Source organism: Ovis aries, chromosome 20, assembly GCF_016772045.2.
Source record: "Ovis aries strain OAR_USU_Benz2616 breed Rambouillet chromosome 20, ARS-UI_Ramb_v3.0, whole genome shotgun sequence".
Classification (NCBI taxonomy): Eukaryota; Metazoa; Chordata; class Mammalia; order Artiodactyla; family Bovidae; genus Ovis; species Ovis aries.
The window spans coordinates 28391124-28413550 of record NC_056073.1 but is presented as its reverse complement, the minus strand read 5'-3'; the positions used below and the strand labels follow the sequence as shown (position 1 = coordinate 28413550).

General features: G+C 37.4%; 2 protein-coding genes across 2 annotated transcripts; both read right to left on the bottom strand.

Annotated features, from left to right (window-relative positions):
* Positions 1 to 7367: 7367 nt before the first annotated feature.
* Positions 7368 to 8324, bottom strand: LOC114109567 (olfactory receptor 5V1-like). Its single transcript, XM_027958571.2, is given in 1 exon segment — positions 7368 to 8324. A coding segment is annotated over 1 exon segment (957 nt).
* Positions 8325 to 16378: 8054 nt separating this feature from the next.
* LOC101114653 (olfactory receptor 12D3-like) lies at positions 16379 to 17758 on the bottom strand. The gene has a single exon (XM_027958570.3). The coding sequence runs from the start codon at positions 17756 to 17758 to the stop codon at positions 16820 to 16822; it is 939 nt and encodes a 312-aa protein (XP_027814371.1). The 3' UTR covers positions 16379 to 16819.
* Positions 17759 to 22427: the final 4669 nt, after the last annotated feature.

The window sequence follows — 22427 nt, the reverse complement described above, 5'->3', positions numbered from 1 at the left end:
CTTACCTAACTTGTGTATATCCTATGTAAGTTGAGAAAAATATGTCCTGAACTTAGCAATTTCAACTGTGAATCAAGAAAATGGTAGTGATCGCATGTATTCCTTCCAACTGCCAACCTGACTTAAAACTATGCTCTATTTTGCCTTCAGAGATAGATTTTCTAAAGCCTGTTTTTGGAAAACTTTCAAGTATCCTCTCCTTCCCTCCCTCTTTCATCCCGTCTTTCTCTCCCTCTCCTTCCCCACCCCAATTCCACTGCCCATACACTCCCTTTTCTGAAACAGGTTCACATAGGGCAACATTGCACTTTGTATAATAGGGTGTTAGTACACATTCCTCAGACATGTATCTTCTTGCCCTTAACTCTGAGATTCCAAGTTTTCCTGACATTTAGAAAAATTGCAAATTATCATTCTAATTGACATTAGAAAAACTCAGCTCAGTTGTGTAGACTAAGAACAAACTCTTGGTGCCCAGTCCAACAACCATTAGCCACTTCACTTCAGCAACAGTTATCAATGTTTCCATCAAAGATATTTCCTGACTTTCTTAATAAGTTATTGGTGCCAAAGAGAAGTGAATAGAGAGAAGTGTCATAAGCTTAACATGATCTAATGTCTCTGCTACTGCTGCTAAGTCATTTCAGTCGTGTCCAACTCTGTGTGGCAGCCCACCAGGCTCCCCCGTCCCTGGGATTCTCCAGGCAAGAACACTGGAGTGGGTTGCCATTTCCTTCTCCAGTGCATGAAAGTGAAAAGTGAAAGTGAAGTCGCTCAGTCGTGTCTGACTCTTTGCGACCCCATGGACTGCAGCCTACCAGGCTCCTCCATCCATGTAATCCTCCAGGCAAGAGTATTGGAGTGGGGTGCCATCTCTACTACACTGATAATTGTGGATAGTTTGAATTTAAATTCCCAGGTCATTCTTTACCTGTGATTTTTCTAGTTCCTAAATTGCTCAACAAATCAAAATCCAAGGAGAATTTTTTTTCACATTGTAGAGTGCTTTAGAGTTATTTTAAAAGATATTGTAGAGAGCATGCCCAATGTTCTTAGATAAATTTTTCCAAAGTTTTTATCATCTACTTTTTTCTGATTAAAATTAATATATTTGTGTTAGAATATTTAGAAAATATTGAAAATAAAATAAAAGCATTAAAAATTAGTATCTCCAACCAAGAAAACCTCTACTAATGGTTCATCTAATCAATTTTCCATGCACAAAATATTCAAAATGGAGATCAGAAAGTACATGTTTTAATCTGCGGTTTTTCCTTAAGCACCATTTTACAATAATTTCTCATGGCAATAAATATTCTCCTGAAACATGAAGTTTGAATTATATACAAATATTCATATGAATACAGCAAAGTTTTTATATACCCACCCTTATTAATGGATGATTATGTTTGTTATGATAAATTTCAGTAATAAGCATACTCAATTAGATTCCTTGAACTTGGAGTTAACTGTCCTATATTTTAACAAACTTTTAAAGATTCATCCTAATAAATTAGAGACCCCCTGATGCTGGTCATCATTCTGGAAAATTCAAGAGCCATTTGGCTACTGTAGGATTCAGTGTTTGTTGGACAAATTATTGTAAGTACTGGGTAGAGAAAAGCACTTAAAACCTTTGAGTACTTTCTACCCAGAATCTAATTTACTCTTTAGACAAATCCTCTGACATAAATAATGCTGTCATTCTGAATTCCAGATGAAAACACTGAGTTTCCGCAAAATAAATATCTGATAGTTATGTGGCCATCAGGTGAAAATTGCAAGCTTTATCTGTCCCAGACTAATACACATTTGATTGAGTAGCTAAAAATTAAACTTTATTGCTGACAATAGAATTTTCTTTAAAAATACTTTTACTACCACTTATATTCACATAACTGGATTCTTTCAATTTGTTTCCAACTCTAATCGCTTATATTCCTGATTGTTAATGGCAGTGGGCTATGCCTGCCATGTCCTGGTAGTTAAATCTATTAATAATTGTTACTAAATATCTGATATTTAATTAAATAATTTTTGAAAAATTGATCCTTATTATAATTTTTTAATTTCCTGGCTCTGCTGTAAATTAAGTGTTCATGCTTGTATTATTAAAGGATATTGCTCTAGAGCTTGGCTTAGGTGAATTAATAGAAATGTGTGATAAAATTAAAATAATAATACAGAGAATCTCCTAGTTTAAAATGTTCAAATTCTAATTCACGGAGAAATACTTGATTTTGTAGTTTGATGCAAAAAAGAAGCTAACAAGATAAATTAAACATGACTTTCTAAAAATGAAGGTGAGATACTTCCCTGGTGGTTCAGTGGCTAAGACTCTGCACTCCCAATGCAGGGGGCCTGGATTCAATACTTGGTCAGGGGGCTAGATCCTGTATACTGCAACTAAGATCTGGTGCAGCCAAATAAATAAATATTTTAAAAATAAAAAGCAAAAGTAAAAATGAAGGAAAGTATTATATATTAATCAAAACAATAAACTTCATTGATTGTCCTGGTCTGTACACAAATATATATTTGAATTCTAAGTTTGAAAGGATGTTTATTTGTATTTTTGTTTTAATTTTTGTCTTTTCCCTCTGTGACCTACTGTGGATACTTTCAGTAGAAGGAACAAATATGTTGGATAAAGGGTTAAATTCCCATAATATAGTATTTCACTTTACCAGAATCAAATGAATTCTCTAATGCAAACTGCATTGTCAAGAGAGGGACCCTAAAATCCCATTCTCTAATCCATGTTTTCCATCACTGCTTATCTCTTCCTTCACCTTTTTCAATCTTTCCTTCCATTTTTGAGGTGGTAAGTGACCAACCAACTAGACTAACCCATGCTGCTTTTTATTCAACAAATGTATTTTGAGAACTTGAAATAAAATGATAAATAAAACAGAAATTGACATGTAAGTCAGATTTTGACCATATGTTTCTGTCCTTTATTTAATGAAGAATTAGTAAGCCAGCAGAGGGCCATTCTGAGTGATGCTGAAATGCCTAAAATAACAGCAGCTCTGCAGTTCGCACACACTCAACCTGCCATTCATAGCGTGGGATGAGAGTTCGATTTCTCCCTCCTTTGGAATCTCACAGCTCATTACACTCCACTTTCCCACTTACGTAGTCTCTCATCTAAAGAACAAGGCATAGAAAATGTATCTCCAAGAGATGTAGAGCTATAGCTAAGCAATTAAAAAGCTACTTACTCACCTGTGATCAAAAATACACCAAAAGTGCAGAGATCACAATTCAAATTGTAGACCCTAATGTAGAAAAACTTTTATGAACACAAGGAAGTGACAGATATTAACTGACCCTGGAAAGTCTGTGCTGAATACAGGGTCTTCCACCTGAATGCCAGGAGCATCCTCAATTTCTGAAAGTCAGTGCAAGGAACTGGAATGGGCAAAGACAATGCTCCCTGGATGCAGAAGGTCCCTGTGTTTTGTGGACTCTTCTAAGGACCCTAGAGACACACCTCTGAGGTCCAGAGACTCGCTCCTTCCGATTCCTGCCTCAGTCCCCAGCAGCTCTGTTGCCATTGCAATTCTGCTTCTGGAAGTCTCATGTGAAATCAAAACTGTTCCAGGTAGACTCTTACCTTTTGGTCCACAACTTGCCAATGAGAATCATCTTGCAGCCTTTCCCCATTGTTATAAGAAAAGCCGTTTTCTAGTTTTTTGTTCCTCTACCACATTATTGTATATTGGTCCTTGAACTCTACAATTCCAGTGGTACAGTCAAGCTCTTTAACTTGTTCTCTTTTCTCCTTTCAGCTGAAGTTAAAGGGAAGCACTTTTCTGGGACTGGGGGAGGCTTACCTAACACCACAGTTCTCACCGAAGAAATCCTCTTTAGCCACAGAATCAATTCCCTAACTATGTACTTCTTTAGTGACCTAGCACCTTGTTTTTGGATAGATTTGCTAGTAACCTTCAATGTCTCAGCCAAAATGGAAACATGATATTTTAACATCCTGCAAGATGTGTAATGTATTGATATGTAGGTTCCAAGAGGTTTGTTGTTGTTGTTTTTTAATGAAACTGATTTTGGAACAAAAACATTCAGAAACCACTTCTGTTACCACTTCTAAAATTCTCCCGTCCTATCCATGTTAAGCAGTTAAGCCATATTCAAGCAGTTAAGTTCCTCAAGCCACCACGACTTTAGAATATAATTCTATCATCCATCATCCATTCTATCACTATACACTGGAAAGCTTTTCACTCTGGAAAACTAAAGATAATGCAAAGATTTTTATGGGCTTCCCAAGTGGGTCAGACAGTAAAGCACCTGTCTGCAATGCAGGAGACCCGGGTTCGATCCCTGGGTTGAGAAGATCCCTGGGAGAAGGAAATGGCAGCCCACTCCAGTATTCTTGCCTGGAAAATCCAAGTACCTCAGAATGAGAGGGGACTTCTCTAGAACAAATTACATTTATAGCAAAGTGAAACCAACTTTCCACAGAGTAGAGTTAAATTACACAAGGTTGATCTTCAAAATTCTACCATCTAGCCCAGTTGTACCTGTACCATCCACAGAAGCATACAAGTGTTCCTCACATTGCTTGGAGTTATCAAGTTTTCTAGTTTTTGTCAATCTGATGGGAGTGAGGTGGTGGTTCATTATTATTCTAATTTGAATAACTCAGACTACTAGCAATTTTGAACATCTCTATGAGGAGATTTTTTGTGTGTCAATCATTTGGATTTCCTCTCCTACTAATCTGCTATGTTTATTCTTTGCACATATTCTTAATTAAGTTTCCTGGGGTTTTTTCTCATTCATTTGTAGGAATTCCTTATTTAAGACATCACTGGTCATTTATAAATTTAACTTTTTCAAATAATTTATAGAAAGGGGTCATCTGTGCACTAATTTTATACCCTTCCATAGAAAAGAATTCATTAATTTTGTCATGGTAAAATCCATATTTTCTCAGGTTATGGGCTGTGCAGTTTAAGATTTATTTAAAATTTCCCCCTGCTAGTTCATAAATATATTCTTTGAAACTTTTTTATATTAACTTTACAATTTTTAAATTTCAAATTTTGCTGCTTGTTCCACTTAAATTTCATCTTTTTACAAAGTGGAAGTTAGAAAACTAATTTTCTTTTTCTTCATTTAATGATCTGATTTTTCCAAAATATAACTAAGTTTTCATTATTTACTGTAGCACCATACTTAGTATATACTGTTTCCATACAAATTCTTGGGTCTGTATCTAAGACCTCTATCCCATGATATTTTTCTTTTTGAACCAAGAACTTGACTTTCCATTAGTAGGCCTTAGTTTATGTCTTAATGCCAGGTTGGACAAGTCTCCCTTTTAAATTTTTCTCCAGAAATTAATTAGAAATTGTGAAAATAATACCTTCACACAATCTTTAGATGTTTGTTAAGTTTACTGAATGAATAAAATGCTTATGGGCCTACCTATGTGATGGAATACCATATAGCAATGAAAAGTGAATGAGCTACAGTGTATGCAACAGTATGGATGACTATCACAAGCATTTACTAAGCATTTACTGTCAACAGAAAGAAAAAAGGAAAGTCCGTAAACAAGTCTAAAACACATTACTTGATACCAAGTGAAACAAGAGAGATTTATTTCTTCCTAATACACAGCTCATAACCATCTAAAGCACCTTCCCTCTCTCTTTGCTTCATTAACTTCTAACAAATATGTTCTTTGAGTTTAATTCAGACAAAATGTGTAAGATTTAGTAAAATAGGGCGAAGAATGGGGAAACTTAATAGGAGGCTTTAGTATTAGTCAAGAAAATTGAGAGAGAAAAAGAAAATCAATCCCTAAGCAAGAGTGACTTGAGTGGGGGTGGAAAGGAATATATTAATATTTTTAATTTTAATTTCCTTTTGACATGTAAAATGTTGGCTTTGTCACTTATTCACCTTGTCTCACATGGTGTCCACAGTGACAGTCCCCTGGAAACCGAGGTCAACCCCACCCACCATGATCATTAACCACAGAGCAGCAGCCCGAGCCATAAAGGGCTGGGCTGAATGGCTACAGGCTGCAGGAAGCACTGAGGGTCTCCACCCATGAGGCCTGGTGTCCTCTAGCCCATAGCCTTTGAGCCCAGGGACTGTTGCCCTTCTAACCAGAGGCCGCAATGTTCCGAAGGAGACTGTGTAGTCTCCAGTCTCTTCTCTGGATTGGATCTGACAAATTCATATGTGATATGGTAGTACACCCTATATCATTTTCTAAAGGTTTTATTGTTCTTTTATACACTGAGGTAATGGCAACCCACTCCAGTACTCTTGCCTGGAAAATCCCATGGACGGAGGAGCCAGGTAGGCTCCAGTCCATGGTGTTGCCAAGAGTCGGACACAACTGAGCGACTTCACTTTCACTTTTCTCTTTCATGCATTGGAGAAGGAAATGGCAACCCACTCCAGTGTTCCTGCCTGGAGAATCCCAGGGATGGGGGAGCCTGGTGGGCTGCCGTCTCTGGGGTTGCGCAGAGTCGGACACGACTGAAGCGACTTAGCAGCAGCAGCATACATTGAGGTATGCAGTATTCTAGAACTGATTTTTTTATAAACTGTAAGGCTGGAATCATAAACCCCTTTGTCTTTTTATTGAAAAGATTATTCTTACTCAACTTTTCTTTCAAGCTTCTTCTGGCCTCATCTATCACATAATCAAATACATATGTTTATTCATGGAACTTTTTTCAGTTTGTTTCAATGATCAATGTATAACTGAATCATTAACACACTATCTTTTTAACTTTGCAATTGGTTGCAACATCTCTTAAAGCAAGTTGCCTATCTTAGTTTTCTTCTTTCAGAGAAGCACTACCCAATAACTGCAAAGATAGAATTGTCCTAAGTATACATTGTCCAATATGATAGCCACTAGGCCTATAAGTGACTACGCACAGCACAGGCACGTGAGTTATTGATAAATTTGCCACATAAAATAGAGGATACCAGCTAAATTTCAATTAGGTAGCTCAAGATTCCAATTTTAGCCCTCCAATCTTACAAGAATGTTAAAATGCTGTTCAGAAACTCAAACGCTTCCTAAGATCATCAGAAGTCCTCACAAGGAGTCCCTAATGCCAATTTCACATTTTTTTTTTTTTTATTTTCAACTCTGTTCAGTGTTGGCCTTGTGATTCCTGTCTTTTTAGTTCACTGATCTCTGGGAAAAAAAAAATTGCAATATTTTATACAGACTTTTTAAACAAGAGTGTTTGCTAATTACTGGCTATAAAAATTTGCATTGACTTTTAATTTTACTTGAGAGTAATTTGCAAAAGTCAGCTCTAAGAGTAAGATGGACAGTTTTGTAATACATCATTTTCTTAGAAAATTTACACAGCAAAAGAGAGGGAGCTTGAAGCCTGCCACTTTCTCCCCACAACTTTTGCAGCCTCTTTAATATCCTTATTCCTCAAAGAGTAGATAATAGGGTTTAACATGGGGGTGACAACACTGTACAATACTGAGATCAGTCTGTCCTTCTCCAGTGAATACGCTGATATGGGTCATACATATGTGAAGATGGAGCTGCCATAATAGAGAAGGACAATGATCAGGTGGGAGGCACAGGTAGAAAAGGCCTTTTGTCTCCCTTCAGAAGACCTGATTCTTAAAATGGTAGAAATAATATAAAGGTAGGAAAGTATGATACACAAAAAAGGAGTCCAGCCTATGAAGACCCCAATGGAGAGTAGGGCCAACTCATTGACAGAAGTGTCCCCGCAAGACAAGATCAGCAAAGGGGGGATGTCACAGAAGAAATAATTAATCTCGTTGTTGCCACAGAAGGGCAGACAGAATGTCAGTACTGTGTGCACCACTGAGTTGAGGAAACCACCAGTCCAGCAGGAGGCTGCTAACCGGCTATACAGGACCCTGTTCATAATAACTGAATACCTTAAGGGCTTACAGATTGCAATGTAGCGATCATATGCCATGGCTGCCAGAAGCAGGGACTCTGACCCAACAAAAAAAATAAATGCAAAAAGTTGCACTACACAACCCAAATAAGAAATGCTTTTTCTCTCTGATAGTAGATGTACCATCATCTGGGGGACATTGGTGGTGGTGTAGCAGATGTCAAGAAAAGCTAAGTTTTCCAGAAAAAAATACATGGGAGTGTGGAGGCATGGATCAGCCATGGTCACCAAAATTATGAAGGTATTTCCTCCCAAAGTACAGATATATGCTACCAGGAAAATAGTGAAAAGTAAAAATTTTAACTCATTTAAGTTGGAGAATCCCAAGATGATAAACTCAAATACAACTGTTTGGTTTTCTCTTTTCATATACAGCTCTGGTTTTCTTTCTGAAATTGAGAACGAGGAAGCATAGATTTCTGTAGTCAGGTATTGCTCCAGAAACAGGCTACAAAACTAGAAAATAAAAGTTTTACAGAGGAAAAGATATTATTTATCAAGAAAATATTAGATGGATCTATAAAAAATGCACAAGCCCACAGCAAATAAACTGTGTGCTTTAGCACCCAGCATAAACATTATCAGCCTTTTATCTGTTGGTCAAATATTTTAAAATGAACACTACAGACAGATTTGAATTTTCAAGTAAAACACATGCACTAAAGGAAGAAAAGGCCCATTTACTCTGTCTTCCTGGGCTGCAGCAATTTGGAAGCTCATTAAAGACAATGGTCAGTGGGTCAATCAACTATGCTGCCCTGATTGTAAAGCAACTATATCCAATAAAAATTAATTAAACAAAAAACTGTGCTGCCTTGCACACTATTGGAGGCTGACATTTGTGGATTAAATGTAGAAACAGTTGGTCGCAATTAGAGAATTAGGAGAGCAGAAAAAGACATAGTGGTACCACGGGTTGATAATATATTTGAGGGGGAGGGCAGTTCCATAAAATACAGAGGAAATTCACAGTTAATCTTACCATATATATCTTACAGTTCAAGATGCTGGGACTTGGGTATTCAGCTAATGAAAATAAGTTCTGGCTGTTGAAAGCCTTTCTTAAAAAAAAAGAACTCTTTATAAAGGGAAAATGAATTAATATTTTACTTATCATTTACTGTACAAAGTTTATCCTGTAATTTATGCCACTAGAAATTACTACAGCCAAGATGTACTAGAGCTAGCTATTACTGGTTCAAAAAAGCTTGTTGTTAATGTCCAGAAATTTTGTAGGCAAGATATTAAACACAATCATTATTTAAAATGAAATTACATAAACTTCCAATTGAGTCAATTATATTAAAAACAGAGGTAACTTATATAAGACATCACTCCCTAATCATTTTACCTGTTCCTATTATCTTTGCTTTAGAGATTATTGCTTTTATTGTATGTGTATGATGGAGATGCCATAAAGTGGCTTCTATTGATCATTTATTGCTACTATTCATTTATCAGTGAATCATGTTGATAGCTTGCAACTAGTCAGAGTGGAAGTATTTATGCCAAGGAGCTGGTAATTCTACAAATTATGAGATTGATTCATGGTTTTGTTGATTGTCTAGGCTTAAGAAAGTGGTGGAAATATGTTAATGAAATCTGCCTGCTAAGTCGCTTCAGTCGTGTTTGACTCTTTGTGATCCCATGGACTATAGCCTGGCCAGGTTCCTCTGTCCATGGGATTCTCCAGGCAAGAATACAGAGTGGGTTGCCATTCTCTTCTCCATGGGAACTTCCTGACCCAGGGAGCCGATCCGGGCCTCCTGCGTTAAAGGCAGATTATTTACTATCTGAGCCACTGGGGAGCCCAGTTGGTGATGCAGTTTAAACTTAAAAGTGTGTCGTGTTTGTAGCCATTATATTGTAAATAACATAAAAAGTAGAGGAATGTTTCTTCTAGTATTCAAAAGTTTTGTACTTTAGGAAAACTAATGTCACTGACAAATGAGAGAAATTCAGACATATAACTTCCTTGATTCACTTTCATCTTACTTATTAATATAGACAAACATATCAAACACTAATAGAATTCATCAATGATGCAAGAGACTTCTTTGTTGAATTGACGTTCACAGAATATTATTGTTGATTTTTGCTAAATGCTTGAATCTATAGCCGCACTATAGCTGAAATTCAAATTCAAGGACTCATTTACAGCTCTCAAGTCCATTCACTCTCACACACTCCTGGATAACCATTTCAAACCTCCAGCTATGCTTTTTCTCTATATTTATTCTCAAATGCTGATCTCGCTTTCTTGTCTATGAGAAATTTGAAGCAATTGAAAAGAACTTCAGACTCAGCATCACGTGTTTGCTTCTATGTACAAATATGCTTTCCCATTTGTGTCTATATTACTAAAGAGTGATTGTGCTTTTTTAAAAATTCAGTTTTAGTTGGAGGATAATTGCTTAACAGTGCTGTGTTGCTTTCTGCTGTACAACAATGTGAATCAGCCATAGGTATACATATATCTCGTCCCTTTTGAGCTTCCCCCCCCCCAACCCCCCATCTGTGTGTTTTGTTTTTTTTAAATATTGTAGTGGTTTCTGCCATACATTGACATGAATCAGCCATGGGTATACATGTGTTCCCCATTCTGAACCCCCCTCCCATCTCCCAAAAGCACAAGCCAACCCTCTCACTTGTGCTTATGATGACACCCTCTCACTTAATCAACTGTGCACTCCAGCAATGCTACTCTCTCCTCCGTAATTCTTTTTTCTTTCTCTGAGGAAGCATTCTCTTCAGAGCAAAGGAACAGACTATTATTTCTCCCAACATTAAAAAAAAAAAAAATGTTGTCTTTCTTTTTCACTGTTTTTCTTTACCATCCCATTTTTCTGATATTTATATCAAAACTTCTCAAAAACAATAATTAAACTGATGGTCTCCATTCCTATTCTTTGCCATCTCTCGAACTTACTTTGTTAGACCTTTATCTCAATATTCCCCCAATTCCTAGTTGTTGGATCAGTTATGAAATGTTTATACACAGAAGCTTACTGCTTATTTTTCACTTCTCTAGCTACCGAGTCCTCACTGCTGCTGCTGCTAAGTTGCTTCAGTCATGTCCGACTCTGTGCAACCCCATAGATGGCAGTCCATCAGGCTCCCCCGTCCCTGGGATTCTCCAGGCAAGAACACTGGAGTGGGTTGCCATTTCCTTCTCCAATGCATGAAAGTGAAAAGTGAAAGTGAAGTCACTGAGTCTTGTGCAACTCTCAGCGACCCCATGGACTGCAGCTCACCAGGCTCCTCCATCCATGGGATTTTCCAGGCAAGGGTACTGGAGTGGGGTGCCATTGCCCTCTCCGCCGAGTCCTCACTATGTTTCAGGTAATAGTTATAATCTTATTCTCAGTAGTTTAATGCTGCTAATCTTGCCCAGTTCATGCAGTGCTTAGTCGCTCAGTTGTGTCCAGCTCTTTGTGACCCCATGGACTGTAGCTTGCCAGGCTCTTCTGTCCATGGGGATTCTCCAGGCAAGAATACTGGAGTGGGTTGCCATGCTCTCCTCCAGGGGATCTTCCCCACTGAGGGATCAAACCCAGGTCTGCTGCTGCAATGCAAGCAGATTCTTTACTGGCTGAACCACCAGGGAAGCCCAATTATGTGTAAATCACCTTCCATCATCATGCTTCCACTCATACCCCTCCAATCACCCTAGCTCAGATTGTAAATTTAAATCTTTTTTTTTTTTTTTTTTGCTGCTTTGCCCAGTTTGTGGGAATCTTATTTCCCCCTCCAAGGACAGAACTAGGGCCCACCACAGTGAAAGCAGTGAGTCATAACCACTGGACCACTAGAGAATTCCCTATAAAACCAGATTCTTAAAAAAATGCTACAAGCTCTATAAAATCTTTTTCTTTTCACTCTTCCAGCCTAATTTGCCCTCTTTCTCCCCTTTGTTCACTCAGTCAAGTCACACTGGCCTCTTTGCTATTCCCCTTTGCTCTTCTCCGTGACAAGCTGTCTGACAAAAGTCTTAACTTTATTTCAATCTTACCTCAAATAACATTTATTTAATGAAACCACTATGATCATCCTATTGGTGCCCTCCTACACTCTAAACCCCTCTCATCCTCCTTTCATTTCCCCATGACACATAGCACCTTCTGAAATCCCATATATATTGTATCTATTTATCTGCTTATTGTGGATTGCCTATTCCCCTAGTTGGATATGGGCTCTCCTAGTGACTCAGTAGGTAAAGAATTTTCCTGTAATGCAGGAGACTCAGGTTTGACGCCTGGGTCAGGAAACTCCTCTGAAGAAGGGAATGGCAACTCACTCCAGTATTCATGCCAGGAGAATTCCCATGGACAGAAGAGCCTGATGGGCTATAGTTCATAGGGTTGCAAAGAGTTGGACACAACTGAGCGACTAACACAAGTTGGATATAAGTTTTACAAAATCAGTGTATTGACTGTTAACGATGCATTCTGAGCATCTAGAACAGTCCTTGGCACACAAAACATATTTGTTCATTGTTAAATCAGTCGTCCAGATCTCCTTTCATAGAGAATTAACTTAGTTAATTTCTCTTTGCAGAAGACTTATAGGGAAATCTCTTTGTTTTTCCAAGACAACTTATGTTAGCCCCACTTACCCAGTTTGGTTTAATTTTATTTGCTGTCATAATGGTTCAACTAGGAGTTGTCAAGGAGGAAAATGTTACTCTTATAAAGAAGGATTAGCCTCTCCCTCATATTCTTATGTGAACAGGAATGAAATTGTCTCCTTCAGTGTTACCATCTCTGCCCACTTATGTTTGGAACCACCGTAAGTGTGGCAGGAAGCTGCTGCTCTCTTCAAACTCACATGCCTAACACCAGAAACCCTCTTCTTTCCTCCTGTTTATATAATTTCTTTAGAAAACCATACACAGTGTAGTGAAAATCTAATTACTTTTCCCCAAATAGCAATGATGAAGACTTTGGAGACCTTGAATATCTTACTAGTAATTAGGGTATATTATAAAATTGTTTGTGGGCTTCCCCAGGTGGCACTAGTGGTAAATAACCCACCTGCCAATACAGGGACCATAAGAGACAGGGTTCAATCCCTGGGTCAGGAAGATCCTGGAGAAGGGCATGGTGACCCACTCCCGTTTTCTTGCCTGGAGAATCCCATGGACAGAGGATCCTGGCAGGCTATGGTCCATAAGGTTGGAAAAAGTTGGACATGACTGAAGTGATTCAGCACGGACACATAAAATTGTTTATAGTGGCAGAATTTAAAACAACAATACTGCTATTATTATTTTGCACAAAATAATACTGCCATTATAAATTTTCCATAATGGTATATCCTTATTGCTGGATATAGTTGAAAATTATTATGATTGCTATTGTTTTTATTGTACTTAAAATGATGTTCAAGTGACCTTCATTATATAATTATGTAAATTTAAATAGCATGTAATTTCAGAAACTTAAATTTTTAATGACTGTATTTTTATACTATTTGTCTCATTTGAGTCACATAACAACTTTTAAGATGGGTGTATATGTTGCAGGCAAAATTCCAAAATAAATCCTAACAAACCTAACCTGTGTATAATCTCCTCCCTTTGAGTACAGGTATAATATATGAACATAAGGTGATATTACTTCCATAATTATATTATACGGCAAAATATATATATATATATATATTGCAGATGTAATGATATCCTCAAGTTAATTAGCATTAAAATAGGGAGATTTTCCAGGTGGGTCTGACATAATCATGTGAGCCCTTTAAATCTGAGTTGAAAAGATCAGAGTTAAATTAGAAGAGGAATTTAAGTGTGAGATGTTCTCCACTCTTGCTTAAACATGATTAGAAGTGTCGGCAGCCTATAATAATCAACAGTAGTTCCAACTGACATTCAACAAGGAAATGAAGATCTCTTTCTACAACTGTAAGGAATTTGGCCAACAACCTGAATGAGCTTGGATTCCAGAAAGGAATGCAGCCCAGCCAACAGCTTGATTTCAGCCGTTTGATAAACTTAGCAGAAAACCCAAGCATACCACACCTGGAATTCTAACCTACAGAACTGACAACTAAGCTAATAAATGATTGTCATTTTAATAGAAATGACAATAGAAAATAGTACAGTGAAATTATTTCTATATGAGAATTTTACAAATAATAAATACTGCAGAAGGGTCACATAAAATTGCATATTCTCACAGTACACTATTTCTCAGTATTCCATATCTATTTCCTTATATCTAAAGTATCAAAATACATTTGTTTGACAATATAAATCTTTATTCCCACATAGAAGTGATGGTTATGTCCTCTCCAACTCCCTGTTATTTTCTATCTGAGAAATTTTGGGCAAGTTCATTGTGATAAAAATAATAGAGAAATAGAGGCAATTGTTCAACAGAGTAAAATCTTAAAAGATAGCATAATATTTAAGTTTTGCTTTTTATCTTCTTCTATAAAATATCATCATAGCCACTGTAATCAATTGACAATATTAGGCATTTCACATTTTTATTCTAGTCATTATGAATATATTTTTCTGTCCCACAAACTTCAGCCAGTTTTCTTGGTGAAGAGATTCACAGAAATTCAGCCATGAAGATTATTCTAGATATCATCTAAATCTACAAGTAAAACATCCAATGTTAATATGGTTAGATTAACTCAGTGTTCCCTTTTTGTCTTCTAAAAATTTTTCTAAAAGAAATGATAGAAGAATAAATCCAAACTTTATTTTTTTTAAATTAAGAAAAGTCTGAATCCCAGAACAATAAAATAGAAATAAATGCTTAGAAAACAATGGAGCTAAAACAAGGGAGTAGATGATGTTAAGAAAGGAAGCCCACTGGTGCAAAGCTAAGAAAAAGCTGCTGAATTTCCCTTTGTTAAGTAAGTTGCATAAACTAAGCTATTAATCAGTCAGCAGTAGGAATTTTTCTTGACTTGATTTGGTTTCTAGGAGTAGTCAGCATGGACTCAAAGAATCAAAGAAGTAAGCCGCATTTGACAGAATTATTTCAGGAAGGAAGTGATGATGTAGCGAGAAACTCTGTGTATTTGAAGGAAATAGTCTGTTATTAAAGCTGTGAGGAGAACAGATCTACAACTGCAAATCTCAGTTGGTTTACAAAGAAAGAAATCACCTCACTTCAAAACCCAGATCCAAAAAGCTTCAGCTAAATTTACACTTTTGCCAACAGTTTTACATAAACTGTCAAGAGGAGAACTGAAAGTCAGTCAACATATTAAAAATCCTTCTGAAGGAGTCAGAGAGCTAACCAGGCAGTGAGGGTTTGTAGGACTAAGATCTAGAACAGGAGGGCAGTACAGAAAGGAGGGTCTAGCATTTTTTTAACCATTTTTGTCCTTGAGGTACAAGCATACCTTAGTTTTTTGTATTTCAGTTTATTGCAGTCCACAGATACTGTGCTTTTTTTTTTTACAAATTGAAGATCTGTGGCAGCCCAGCATTGAGTGAGCCTGTCAGCACAGTTTTCCAAACAGCATTTGCCCACTTTGAATCTCCTGTCACATTTTGGTAATTCTCACAATATTTCAAATTTTCCAGTGTTATATTCATTATGGTTATTTGCGATCAGTGATCTTTGATGCTATTACTACAGCTCACTGAAGGTTCAGATGATGGCGAGGAAAAGTATTTTTAATGAAGGTACATACTTTGTTTTTAGACATAATTTTATTGTACATTTAATAGATTACACACTATGGTATGAACATATTCACTGGGAAAAAAAGTATTCACATGACTTGCTTTATTGCCACATCTGCTTTAGGGCTGGAAACAAACCCGCAGCATCTCTGAGGTATGCCTGTACTGGCATATTCTGAAAATAAGTCATAAGAAAATATCTGAGAAGATTTCATTTATCCTAACATTAATGATTATTTCTACATCACTAGTATCTTGTGGCGGAGAAGGCAATGGCATCCCACTCCAGTACTCTTGCCTGGAAAACCCCATGGATGGAGGAGCCTGGTGGGCTGAAGTCCATGGGGACACTAAGGGTCGGACACGACTGAGCGACTTCACTTGCACTTTTCACTTTCATGTTGGAGAAGGAAATGGCAACCCACTCCAGTGTTCTTGCCTGGAGAATCCCAGGGACGGGGGAGCCTGGTGGGCTGCCGTCTATGGAGTCACACAGAGTCAGACACGACTGAAGTGACTTAGCAGCAGCAGCAGCAGTATCTTGTGGACCACTACTCTTAGACTGTTATAACTTTCTGGTAATTTTATCAAAGATCAAATATAATACGGTTTCTCTTTTAGACAAATGTTCTCTATTCATCCTAGATTTTACCTCGAATTAACATTTAGAATGTCTTTTTCACCTGCCATTTTCTGCCATACTTGTATGTTTATATTCTTACCTGATTCGTTTTAGTTATGTATAAATTCCATAATGGTGAAACTGTTTTTTTTTAATTATTGCTCTTCTTACCAGAAAAATTGAATTAAACCATGCCCAGAAAGAATAAATTGTCACAAATGAAGTTGTCTTTGAAAGTAAAGCCTGAATACTAAACTCATGATTATTTTTTTAATATATTGTTCTATGCATAAAGAGGATTAGTTAGTAGGAAGGAAAACTCAAAACAATTTTATTATGCAAAAAGCAAATAAAAACTTTTATCATACCCTTGCTCTATTCGTAGCCTAATTCTACACTATAGATATTTCTTGGTGTTAACATAAATAAATAAAAATGAATGATCATCCTTGATGCTTCTCATCTCCCTACCATTTCTGAAATGAAAATAGAATTCAAGAAATGTATCAGATTTATTAGATATGAGAAAATGAATATCATAAAAAGCACAGTTTTTATTTATTCCTGTGTGGCCAATGATTTTCTTTAGACAGACAGCTTCAGTCTCCTCCCAAAGACTCTCTTCAAAGCCAACTTCACTTCCTTATTCCTAAGGGTGTATATCAATGGATTCAGCAGTGAAGTGACGGTGGTGTGTATGACAGCCACATACCGTCCCTGTGATACAGATGTGGCAGAGGCAGGGGGGATGTAGGTGAGCCCCACAGTTCCATAAAACAGAGATACCACCATGAAATGGGAGGCACATGTGGACAGAGCCTTGTGGAGCCCACGGCAGGTCCGGTTCTTGAACAGAAGGAAGCTGATAATATACAAGTAGGAGAGGAAAGTGAGAAAGCACGCTGCCATAGCTAAGCTGCCAGTGACAATAAAAATGAGCCACTGATTGAGCCGAATGTCACCACAAGCCAACTCTAAGAGGGGCTTCACATCGCAGAAGAAGTAGTTGAGTTTCAGAGAGTGGCAAAAGTTCAGACGTGCAGTCATGACAGAATGCATCAGAGCATAAAAGAAGCTGGTGATCCAGGCCACAGTTGCCAGGAGAATACACGCCTTGAAGTTCATGATAACAGTGTAGCGAAGTGGATAACAGATGGCCACAAAGCGGTCAAAACCCATCATGGCCAGCAAGATGGACTCAGTGCAGCCCAGAAAGTGGAAGAAATGTAGCTGAGTGATGCAGCCCAGGAAAGATATGGCCTTGTGAGCAGAGAGGAGGTTTGCCATTAGTATGGGCAGTGTCACTGAAGAATAGCAGATATCCAGACAAGAAAGATTTCCCAGGAAAAAATACATAGGGGAGTAGAGTTTTGGCTCCGAGATGACAACCACTAATATGGACCCGTTTCCAAACAGATCGATCATGTATATAATCAGGAGGGTCATAAAGAGAACAGGCTGCAACTCCTGAGTGGAGGTCAGTTCCAGCAGGAGAAACTCATTCACTGTGGTAACGTTCTCCATCACTCTAAGATGGATTGATAACAGTGGCATTAGTAAAGCTGCTCTAGTAGACTGTATGGGTTAAATGAAGCAAGTTCATCATCTGAAAGTATATAAGGATGATCTATGGTGAGTAAAATGGTTAGAAATGCTAGAATTAAATTCACTTGCAACATAATTAAGGACAGAAATATATGATAAATTCTGAGTCAGTGTGATATGTGTGATACACAGAACAAAGAAGCATATTTAGGATGCTGAATTAAACCTATAAAGCAACTCATAAAGAATAAAAGCAGATATTTAGTGAATACAGTAAGAGAACAGGACTCAGTTTTAGCCTCATTGTAGCATTAAAATTAGTGTATCTAAAGAGTCTTGTCAGATGTATTTGTAAAAATTTAAATATTTTTAAATGGACATAATAGACATGCTTCTCATTTCTGGTACAAGTAGAAACTTAGCAATAGTCCTAAATATCCGCTTAAAAAAATAAGAGTAGGTTCTCCACAATCTAAACCTTCATGAAACTAGAAGAAAAAAAATGTAAACCCCAAAACTTCAAATCATGTGTAGGCAGAGGGAATACAAATTAGCAGATTTGGTGTCAGCATCACAAGAGGGCATGACAGCAGCAGGGTTATTTATGCAGGAAAATCCCAAAGTACTAAGGAGTTTTAGTAGCAAAAGAATATTGAAAACAGCAGAAAATTATCAGTCCCAGTAAGAGAGTGCCTCACATTGAGAGTGAATTTCTCCAGAATACCAGAAAACCAAGCAAGTCAGTGTACACATAATGATGAAGAGAAAACTATGTTACCACAAAGACAGTAAAAATGTTGCAGCTGAAGTGGGGGCCAGTGAGCCAAGAATCTGGGGAAAATATCCTATCCCCCATGCCATATAAACCTCCTGATAACTCGCCCCCCAAATCCAACTTGTTCATATATAAACAATAAATAGATAAACTTCTGTATCCACATGAAAGTATGATAAGAAATAAACAGAAAAATAGGAAATCATGATTTCTCAACAGAATTACATCACCTGAAAGAAATATTTGTAGTGAAACAGAAAAATGGCAGCCCAGCACTCTTAAGTGAAGCCACTAAAACAATAACATACTTTTTAGTGAGGAAAAAATATACAAATATTCAAAACAGAAATTAAAATTAAAATTCAATGATATACTATTTTGACAAAGATTAAAATGTTTGCAACATTTATTTTCTTGAAGGTGGTGAAATACACACAGATAAGAACGTCAATTGATTTAATCTCTAACAGACATTTTAGTAATAATGGATGTGAGAGTTGGACCATAAAGAATGCTGAGCTCCAAAGAACTGCTGCTTTTGAATTATAGTGCTGGAGATGACTCTTGAAAGTCCCTTGGACAGCAAGATCCTAAAGAAAATCAACCCTGGATTTCGTTGAAAGGACTGATGCTAAAGCTGAAGCTCCAGTACTTTAGCCACCTGATGCGAAGAGCCAACTCAATGGAAAAGACCCTGATGCTGGGGAAGATTGAAAGCAAAAGGAGAAGCAGGTGACAGAGGATGAAATTGTTAGACAGCATGGCCAACTCATTAGACATGAATTTGAGCAAACTCCAGGAGATAGTGAAGGACAGAAACCCGGTGTGCTGCAGTACATGGGGTCACAAAGAGTTAGACACAACTTAGCGACAAAACATGGAGGAGCCTGGTAGGCTGCAGTCCAGGGGGTCGCTAAGAGTCGGACACGACTGAGCAACTTCACTTTTGCTTTTCACTTTCATGCATTGGAGAAGGAAATGGCAACTCACTCCAGTATTCTTGCCTGGAGAATCCCAGGAACGGGGGAGCCTGGTGGGCTGCCGTCTATGGGGTCACACAGAGTCGGACACGACTGAAACGACTTAGCAGCAGCAGGAGCAGCAACTAAACAACAAAATTACACAAAACATCACTCCCTAATCATTTTCGATATTCCTATTATCTGCATTTTAGAGTTTATCACTTTTATTGTATCTGTATGTTGGAGATGCCATAAAATGACCTGTTCATTTATTCCCAAATTCACGTTCAGTGAACCACATTAACAGCTTGCAGTTGATCATGGTGGAAGTATTTATGCCAAGGAATTGGTAAATTCTACAAATTTAAGCGTGGTTTATGGTTTTTTGATTGTCTAGGCTTAAGAAAGTGGTGGAAATGATGCAGATTAAACTTAAAAGTGTGTCATATTTGTAGCCATTATATTGTGAATAACACAAAAATGGAGGAGCATTTCTTCTGGTATTCAAAAAGTTTTGTACTTCAGGAAAACTAATATCACTGACCAATGAGAGAAATCCAGGCATATAACTTCCTTGATTCACTTTTGTCTTACTTATTAACATAAACATATCAAACCCTAATGGAATTCATCAATGATGCAAGAGATTTCTTTGCTGAATTGACATTCAGAGAATGCTAATATTGATTTTTGCTAAATACTTGCTGAAATTCAATTATATTTGAAATTCACACCATAGCTGAAATTCAACTTCTATTTGATCAAGTTACAATGCATTCAAGGACTTATTTACAACTGTCAAGTCCATTCACCCTCACACACTCCTTGATAACCATTTCAAACCTCCAGCCAACCTTCTTCTCCATATTGACTGTCCAATGCTGACCTTGCTTCCTTGTCTATGAGAAATTTGAAGCAATTGAAAAGAACTTCCAGACTCACTATCATTTGTGTCTATATTATTAGAAAGTGATTGTACGTTCTTTTTAATTTATTTTTACTGGAGGATAATTGCTTTATAATGGTGTGTTGCTGCTCCTGCTGCTAAATCGCTTCAGTCGTGTCTGACTCTGTGCGACCCCATAGACAGCAGCCTACCAGGGTCCTCCATCCATGGATTTTCCAGGCAAGAGTACTGGAGTGGGGTGCCATTGCCTTCTCCGATAATGGTATGTTAGTTTCTGTCATATAACAATGTGAATCACACAGATATCCTCTCCCTCATGAGCCTTTCTCCCTGTCCAAGTTGTGCTTTTTTAAAGCCAAAGCTCTTGCTTGTGCTTTCAACGATACCCATTTGCTTAATCAGGTGCACACTCCCCCAATGCCATTCTCTCTTCCATAATTATTTTTCCTTTTTCTAATGTAACATTCTCTTCAGCAAAGGAACAGGCTATTATTTCTTCTATCATAAAACATTTTTTAAAGTCTTCCTTTCTCTCTGTTTTTCTTCACTGTCCATTTTCTCTGATCTTTACATCAAAGTTTCTCACAAAGAATGTTTAAATTGGTCTCCACTCTTATTCTTTCCTGTCTCTCTTCAACCTACCTCATTAGACCTTTACTTCAATATTCCCCTGAACTCTAGTTGTTGGATCAATTATGAAACACATATGCACAGAATCTTCCACTTATTTTCACTTCTCTAGCTATCAAGCGAGTCCGTTTCATGTCTCAGTTATTATTATTAACAGTTGTAGTATTGTTTAATAGCTTCTTTCTTCTAACCTTACCCGTAAATCACCTCCCATCATCATGCTTTTTCTTATAACCCTCCTGCCACACTTCAGCTCAGATTGTAAATTCAAACTTATTTACTCATTGCCACACCACACAGCTTGTGTGATCTTAGTCCCCCAACCAGAGATGGAACCTGGACACTTGGCATGAAAGTGTGGAGTCCTAACAACTGGACCACCAGGAAATTCTCCATAAACTCAAATTCTAAGAAAGACTACAAGCTCTGTAATGTCTTTTTCTTTTTACTCTTCCAGGCTAATTTCCTCCCTTTCTCCCCTGAGTTCAATCAGTCAAGTCACACTGGCCTCTTTGCTCTTCCGCTTTGCTCTTCCCTATGATTAGCTGTCTGACAAAAGCCCTAACTTCATTTTAATCTTACCTCAAATGGTATTTATTCAATGAGACCCACTCTGATCATCCTATTGGGGCCCTCATACACTCCATACCCACTTCACTCTCCTTTCATTTCCCCATGACACATAACACCTTCTGAAATCCCATATCATTTATTTATTCTCTTTATTGTGTATTACCTGCTCCCGTAGTTGGATATAATCTTTACAAAATCAGTGTATCATCTCTTAATGATGCCTTCTGAACATCTATAACAGTACCTGGCACACAACACATATTTTTTCATTGTTAAATCAATCTTTCTAGTCTTCTTTCATGAGGAATTAACTTAGCTGATTTCCCTTTGCAGAAAACTCATAGGAAGTCTCTTTGTTTTTGCAAGACAACTTATTTTTGCCCCACTTACCCAGTTTGGTTTAATTTGATTTGCTGTGGTATAGGTTCAACCAGGAGTTGTCATGAAGAAAAATGTTAACCTGATAAAGAAATAATAGCCTCTCCCTCATATTATTATGTGAACAGGAGTGAAATTTTCTCCTGTAGTGTTACCATCTGTGCCCACTTAAGTTTAGAACCACTGGAAGTGTGGCTAGAATCTGCTATTCTCTTCCAACTCACATACCCAACACCAGGAACCCTCTTCTTTATAAACCCTCCTGTTTATATGATTTCTTTAAAAAAAAAAAAAAAAAAAGCACACATAGCATACTGAGAATCTAATTACTTTTCCCCAAACAGCAATGATGAAGACTTTGGGGACTTTAGGTATCTTACTAGTAATTAAGGTATATTGTAAAATTGTCTATAGGGGCAAAAT